This window comes from Hypomesus transpacificus, chromosome 25 (assembly GCF_021917145.1).
Source record: "Hypomesus transpacificus isolate Combined female chromosome 25, fHypTra1, whole genome shotgun sequence".
Classification (NCBI taxonomy): domain Eukaryota; kingdom Metazoa; phylum Chordata; class Actinopteri; order Osmeriformes; family Osmeridae; genus Hypomesus; species Hypomesus transpacificus.
Genome location: NC_061084.1, coordinates 1,137,267 through 1,145,429, shown reverse-complemented (window position 1 = coordinate 1,145,429; position 8,163 = coordinate 1,137,267). Strand labels below are relative to the sequence as shown.

The following is an 8,163-nucleotide window of genomic DNA, read 5'->3' as shown; positions in this document are numbered from 1 at the left end:
AACTAGAAGGTTTTAGAAATTGAATTTGAATGTCAAGTAGGCCCGGCCTAATAGAAAATATAATTATTTTTTGAATGCAATGTGAGAGTACTGCCCTATACTTAGTAGTATGAAGTAGTTTTAGACGTTATTTTATAGGCTTCTCATCGTAAATGCATTTGTACTTCCAAAGTCAAAGAGATTTATTGTCATGTACACAGTATAGACTAACACAAGGTCATTCAGAACATTTCCATTTTTGTGACATGGTCAGCATCAGCTTTCAGGGGCATGACAAGGAAATAAATGTTCTTTATCTGTCATCTATTTGTGACTTTTGCAAATGAAGGCAAATACGAGAAGGAAACCCATTGAGGCATTTCTGTCTTGTGCTCTGCTATTACTAAAGCATGGGACATGCCTTCTGCAGGCCCTAATATTTTAAGTTAATTGTGCTTGTCTTTGAAAGTGTGGTCATAACAAATCATTATGTGCTATTAGTAAGTGTGTGTTAGTATCAGGTGTGCGTGCATGTAGTAAATATGCCGGAGTATTCGGATAGTTTTTTCCGAAGATGACGTTTGCAAACGAGGGGGGGCAGTGTGTGTGTGTTTGAGTGTGTGAACTGAGCGGAGGTGAAGAAGAGGAGGATGAAGCTGGGAGCGGAGGATGGGAGGAAGAGTGGAGTAAGAGACAGGCTAGCTATCAAGGGCTGTGTGTGCATGCCTGCAAGTGTGAATGCGTGAGTGAGTGAGGAAGAGGCACAGGGAGGTCGTTAACGGACTGAAACAAAGACTACATTTTTGGTACCCCCAAAACATTGTAACGGAAACTTTAAACTTTTACCCGCCAGAGCTTGGCTGCCGTGCCGGGTCCCGGCTTTGTTTCACGGCGGGGGAGGTCCACGATAAATGCAGGTATAAAATAGCTTCAGATCGACATTTTTCACGCAAGAGGGGGGAATCCCTGGAACTGTGTTTGTTGCGGGTTACGAGAGAATGGCGGCCAACATGTACCGAGTCGGAGGTAAGTCTTATTTTACACACATATTCACACCTCTTCAACGTGATTGTTAGCAACTTAGCTAACTAGCTAACGGTATATGATGGTTGGTTTATGTCTGTTAGCTAACTACTAGCAAAGCATTTCCGCGACGTGCTAACGTTGGCTAGCTAGTTTAGGCTAGCAATCTAGCCGCGAGCTGGCAAATGCAACACGGCTGCTAGGTAGCCTAGCTAACGTTAGCTAATCTATTAGCTAGTGAGCTACCTATGTAGCACTTGATAGCCAACTTCCATATGTAATGTAGTTAGTTTCTATATACACTACTTATTGATCAGTTTGAGTTGCAGACATACTACCATTGAGTAAGTCAAGGAAGTAAGCAAGCTAGCCTATCTGAATGGCTTGCTAACTTTCTCGATCCACGCTAACGGACTTGACCAAGCTTGTTAGCTAATGCTAGCTAGTAGTGCTAGCTAGCTAAACTAGTCCGGAGCAGAGGATTGAATGTTGAATCCGGAACGACGGTAGCGGCTTGCTAGACTGCATCGCGCACAGAAGCGCAGCGCTATTCTATACGATTGTAGGTTTTAGTTAATGTTTTGCAATGTTGTTGCTGTTTGGCAGCCTCACGCATTTGTTTGCTTTGGAATTGGTTGTAAGTAGTGTGCAAGTTTATCTTTTACTAGACAGTATTCCAGCTAGCTAGCTTGCTACTGTCATCATCATGGGTATGTTAAAAAGCCGGCAAACGTGCGTTTTCAAGATGGCCCGGCGGTATATGATACTCAGTCCACAGCCCAGGTTTGTGGGGTATTTTTTATGCACCCATGGTAACGTTAATAAACGTATTCCATGTTATTCGTGACATGAAGCCAAGCTTGGTACTTAATTTTCTCTACACGTCTGATTTTTTGTCTTAATTCGGAGGTATTTATATCTCATGCCGCATTCTTGTTATATTGTTGTGTAAGGTCCCACAAGAGCTGCTGCCTGGATGTGGGTCACAGTGATTAAACAGTGCTTTGTAAAAGATGTTGCCCGTGGATCAATGTAAACAAGTCCTGGAACACTAGATTAGGAGTCATGCATTTCTTAATTAATTCAAAGATAACTTGGTCTTTGGTCAGTACTTGAGTACAGTTCCAACATTTCACTAAGTGCAGACTGTGACATTTAACATTTGTTGCTTGTGCTGTGTTTAGGCCTTGTTGATATTTACTAATACACTACACCTTTCCAGTCTTGATAGGTTATTGGGTGGTGGAATCTTGATGAAAGCTAACCATGGTGTCGTTTGGACACGAGCACCGTTTCAACCTTTTTACTATAGCTTCCTCACAATTTTCACACTTCTCCCTCTTGGTCACTGAGGTCTGATACCGTGGCCGTAGCCCGGTGCTATGGGCAGTGTGGCCGTTAGGGGCCGTCTCGCCTCAGCATCCCAGCAGCTCACGCCACAAAGGACCTGTTACCTCATACACCATCGCTCCCTCACTGGGGCGTTCATGTTGGCACACTAGATGATATCAGCCATGGGGAATATTGTTCTGTCGCTCTGCAAAAGCAAACAAATAAATACATTGTTATACAGCCCATTTTTAAGATGATCGTGGAACTACCATGGGTATCATTTTTGGGCACTGCAAGTGTTTTATCTGGTTGGGCAGACGTTGTGTGTCGCTGGGTATTATAATAAACTTCATGGTAAATTGGATGTTGATGTTTCTGTGTTAGGTCAAAGTAACACGTATACTATGTAGTGTTGCACGAAAGGGACTCAAACACTCAGTGTCTCTGTAGTGACTGTACAGCACTCTCTTGTTTTGGCTCAAGAGTCCTCGACAAGACTACCTCATGTGACTTCACTCAATCCCGGCAGAATCGTTCTGTGTAGACCCGCTATTTATCTGTGACAGTAGGAGGGCAACACTGCATTAGCTTGCACTAGAAATGTGCTTGGATGGGATTTCGGAGTCATGGCAGATGTGGACTTAAGGGTGGACTGAGGGCAGAAGGGCTAGGCTGTGGTTTACCAGGAAAGCAGGCAGCTTTCTGCGGGCCCTCATCTTCTGGCCCCCTCTTTAGAAAATGCAGGCTAGCTTTGATACAAAACTGCGAACCTGTAAGTTTACCTTCCCAAAAAACAAACGTCATAACTCGGGTTTGCCTCCATTACCAGTATTGTGGTTTTGTCCTGGCCTGGCTGTAATTCATAGCCAGAGGAGCTTATTGACAACAGGGTAATGGATGCCAGGCTGATTTGATGGCTCTGATATTGGTGTTGTGGATGGAATCAGTGCCATTTGTATTTCTGGATATCAGTTTTAAATGAGACGTTTGGGTTTATGGTATATGATTGAGACCCACTTGATGATGATGATGGTGATTTTGGTTGAAGTTTAATGTGACTTGTGTGTCCCTTGAGGTTGTGGCGCTGAAAACGAACAAAAAGAAAATCCTAATCGCAATTTCAAGTGATGTCCTATTTGGTTGATTGCCTGTTTTTCATCCCGAATTTGGTGGCATTTGCTGCTGTCGAAAGTAACGATAAAATGGCGATCATTGATTGAGATAGTCTCTCTTGGTTCTAAAGGCTCATTTCGAAGCCCTCCATGGAGCATTGACAAGTCGTCATACATGTCAGATAATCATTTTCCTCCGAGAATAAAGGGCCCGTGACACCAGTGCCACGTCATATTTGTATTGTGTCTACTCATCCCTGGGCAGGAACGAAGCCATTCAAATGAGCCCAACGAATGATCTATAAACTAGTCAAATATGTGAAGTTGTGATCTGTGATCTGTCAATGAGTGGCAATGCAGCATATGCACTTTAATTGTCAGGAAGAAATATTTTGAAGAAGGTTTTTTTTTTTGTGTCAGGCATGATCTGCTGTCTGAACAGCGCTGACGACCCCTGTCTGTGAGATGCTAACCCACGTCGTCATTTCCAAAGTTCCTGTCAAGAGTCTTAACAGTCTGAGCTATTAGTGGTTGCAGTCCTTTTGGTGTCGTTAGGGCTGTTGTCAAAATGGCCCCTGACTATACTTAACACAGCCGTGTCCACCCTCTAGCACCTAGCTAGCACACTGCGCTACCCCAGCTGCATGTTGTCAACAAGCATATTATTAACCACCACTGCCTCATGCCCTACTTTCCCCCCTTTCAAGACTTCCAACCATCGTTTATTGAACAATTGGCCTGAAAAAAAACCCAAAAACGTTCAAAATGGACCATTTGCAAGCCAGGGTCTGGAGTAATGTGCCAAACGAGGGGTGTCTGAGTGTTTGTTCTCAGAAGGTTAGTGGAGCCTGTGATCGTTCCCTTCAAAAGGCCCGTCCTCCCCACCCCGGACCGTTGACCCCCCCCCCCCCCCCAGCCTGCACCTCTGACGCAGCCCCAGCCAGGACCCACCGTGTCCTAACGAGTCCCACGGGGCACGGCGGGGGGCCAGAACACGGAGGGTCCTGGAGAGATGGAGGGAGGACGGGTGGCGGTGGGGGGGAGCGGCGGCGTGACTGCTGATTTTCACCCCGTCTCTCCCTATCCAGAGACGCGTCTAACAGGATGAGGGTGCTGGTCCCAGCGTCTCCCAGCCCCCCCCCCCACCCCCGTGACGTTACGTAACCAGGGGCAGGCAGAGGGGTGGGCTGCCTGTCATCTCCACAGGGCCGGGGTCAACCCACAGTCCTCTAGCTGTCCCTGAGCTAACTGGAGCAAACACATCCGTCCCCTGTTCCGCATGCTACCTCCGGTGTAGATGTGGTGATGCATAGGGGTGATGATGATATAGGCAGACAAGCTAAAGCTGATGTGCCGGTGTGCTGGATCATGGGGGAACCGTATCCAAGGTGCTGTGGCGTGACCCCAGTCTGTGTTTGGTCTGACGGCCTAGTCTGTCACGGCTGTCTCTCATGTGTCCGTGTCGTCTAGACTCTAGACGACGCTTCTGGGTGTCAGTGGCCTGTTAGCAGGCAGGATATTCAGCTACGTTCGTTTTCCATTCACCTTGCTGAGCACATTCCTGCTGACGCGCACGTAAACATCCATTACGTACAACCCCCCGCCCCCCCCCCCTCCCAGCGCCGCCTCAAACCCCTCTCATTCTGAGGCCCGTTGCACTGGCCGGTGGGAAATATTCGGTACTTTGCTAGGATATGGACGGCTTGTCCTCGGGTCATGTCAAAGGGCCTAAAGGGCTGTCGTGTGGTGAGCTCTGTCTGTGTGTAGTGCCTCCTTTGAACACACACTGGCCATTTGGTTCCAGGTTAAGTGCCTGCTGTAAACGGGACATGTGGTGAAAGCTGGAGCCTCTAGTTCAGGGCTATGTTTTTTGGGGGGGGTTTGATGGAAATCCAAAGTTGTGACGAGCCTGTGCCGCTATGGATGCTAGTGCGGCCGTCAGCCGTAGCAGCACGGGCCTGCGGTGTGTTTGTGCATGTCGAATGCGAATCTTGACTCGGCCCGTGCTGGACGGGGGGGGGGGGGTTTGCCTTTGAACCTGCGCCCTCACCCACACACATGGAGGCTAGCTCCGTTTCAGAGTCCAACGCACAGGGCTTGACTGTAGCATTCATATTCTGCCTCTCCCCCATCTCTTTCAGATTACGTATACTTTGAGAATTCCTCCAGCAACCCGTACCTGATCCGCAGAATAGAGGAGCTGAACAAGGTTAGTACGTCCTGCCCTTTTACATGGTGCTCCCCTGTGATGTCACAGGGTTGCTACAAACATGCTGACACTTCCAGCCTGTTGGACATTCATCATCTGACCTGCGAGACGTGGTTTAACCCACACCTGGTCTGGTTTCCATCTCTCTCTCTCTCCCTCTCTCCCACACACAGTCACCCTCCCACACGCACACACACCCCTCCCCAATCTCGCTCACGTAGAGCCCAGTTCCTTGCCTGGTCTTCCCCAGGCACTGAGTTAGCCAGAGTTAGTCCTGCTCCTAGTGACAAGATGCAGTTGTAGGAGCCACTTGCATAACTGCAGCGTGGTGGGGTGTGACACAGGCTGGTCTCCCAGTCAAAGGATTAAGCTCATTTATGTAACACTCTTAAATTGAAGGGGTTTGTGGCAAGCCAGGAGAGGAGTCAATTTTTTTCAGAGTGCTAATGGCTGTACAAGAGAGATGGATTTGAGTCTGTCTGTGTGTTTGGTTGTGCTGTGTGTGTGTGTGTGTGTGTGTGTGTGTGGGGGGGGGGGGGCACACAGATTAGGAGCCGAGAGACAGGCCTTGGTGTGTGATTTCTGCTTTCTCTCTCTTTAGATCATGGTAAACCCAATGGTAAAGAAGGTTCTTCTCACGCCCCAACATCTTCCCCTCAGCCCCCAGTTTAAGTTCTAGCATATTCCACATACAAGTACATCTACTGCATGTTCACCAGATAGGCCACTTTATCCATTCATTAGATGGCAAATCCACGAATGTCTTCAACAGCCTCTTGAGTTGATGAGAAAACCGTCAGACGGTCACCTGGTTGGTGCCTACAACTGTCAGTCACCCTCATTGTCACGTTCTCTCTCAGACTGCCAATGGGAACGTAGAAGCCAAAGTGGTGTGTCTGTTCAGGAGGCGGGACATCTCAGGCAACCTCAACACCCTGGCCGACAGCAATGCACGTAAGTACTTCCTGCCGGCCGTCCTCCATGGCTTCCACGCCCCACACACACACACACACACACACACACACACACACACACACACACACACACACACTCCCCAACGGCCGCTGCTCCAGCCCCGCTCACCTGGCCACCATCTGTAGTCTCATCTGCTCCCCTGACCCTGCTTCCTGGATCAGGCGGGGTGGATGCAGACATCTGCCTAGACGCTCTGTCCTCTAGGGTTTAAGTGTATGACTCCGCTGTGAAGGCACTTAGTCAACAGTCTATCGCGGGTCAGAGTGTGGAATGCGTGTGGAGAGGTCGCAGCTTTATTAGCGGCTCGCGGAGCGCAGGCTTTGTCCTCCGTGTGGGCCAGGTTTACGATCCCAGTCGGAGCAGGGCAGGGGATGCTAGCCGCACGGCGCGGGGGACCCTGTGTGGACGCTAGGCCTGCGGAAACGACAGCGCTGGAACTCCGCCGTTGGGGGAACCGCCGGGCTGTGTGAACGTGGTGGAGCGCGGTCGGCTTCTGTGGGTGGGAGTCACAGGCGGTGGTGACGCGAGGTGTGGAAGTAGCTTAGCTAGCGATGTGCTGCTAATGACATGCAGACAAGGGGGGGGAAAGGGAGGGAGGGAAATAAGAACTCGAGAGCCCCGATTGGATTCATTCATTCATTACCCCCTGCCAGCCCCCCCCCCCCCCCCCCCCCCCCCCCTTTCTGCTCCGGGCTGCAGCGCTCCAGACAAAGACACACTCTGATACTCACACCTCAAAATGGATGCAGAATCGCTAGCGTCTGGGATGCCACATTTGACTTCTCCCTTGAAGTGAGGCCTTGGCCAACAACAGCACAAAATGCTGACGCTTTGTAAAAAAAAAAAAAGAGGGAAAAAAAAAAAAGCCAGCATCGCGGTGACCTCGCTTTTTCACAAGGACATTTTATATCTATTTTAGGTTAGCCGAGATGCTGTTCTTGGGGGTGGAATCCTAGGCGTAAATTAAGTCGCTCGCGACTGGGAGGGGGATTCTGCGACCCCAATGGTGACTCATGAACGGGCAGGCGTATGACTGCAGGGTAAGGAGACGGTACCTTCCGGGCCTCGCTCCCCCAGGCCGGAGAGCGTGCGTTTCTGTGGAGCGCTCCGTAGGTTCACGCCTGCTGAAGTGCTTCTGTCAGGGCAGCGTGTGAAGGTGCAGACACAGGAGCACAGGAGCGTGTTCAGCTCTCCGAGCTTCTCTGGGGGCCTGCAGGGGAACACACACCTCTCCAACTGGCTCAGACCAGCACAACCAGGAGGAGAGTGAGAGAGAGAGAGAGAGAAGGAGGGTCGTCCCTTAAAGAAACCCTGCGTAGGACACGGCTGGGGCTGTCGGTGAGCCTGGGCATCTCATCGGGAAACGACACGCATGTCGATGCGAGACGTCGAGCGAGCTTCGTGGGACATCCTGTGCTGAGACGTTCTGCTCGGTTAACCGTTATCCTCTGATTTTGGATGTGCCTCTTTAAAAAATAAAATAAAATGGTACAAAAAATACCACAACAAACGAGTCGGGGGAGAAAAATATGG

The 8,163-nt window shown here is 49.6% G+C and overlaps 1 protein-coding gene across 1 annotated transcript in view; it reads left to right on the top strand.

The window, feature by feature from the left end:
* The first annotated feature begins 581 nt into the window (after positions 1-581).
* mta2 (metastasis associated 1 family, member 2) overlaps positions 582-8,163 on the top strand; it is a 16,035-nt gene continuing 8,453 nt past the window's right edge. The window contains 3 exon segments of the mRNA XM_047049069.1: positions 582-1,005; positions 5,588-5,655; positions 6,516-6,609. Coding sequence (XP_046905025.1) covers positions 978-1,005; positions 5,588-5,655; positions 6,516-6,609 — 190 coding nt within the window. The 5' untranslated portion in view covers positions 582-977.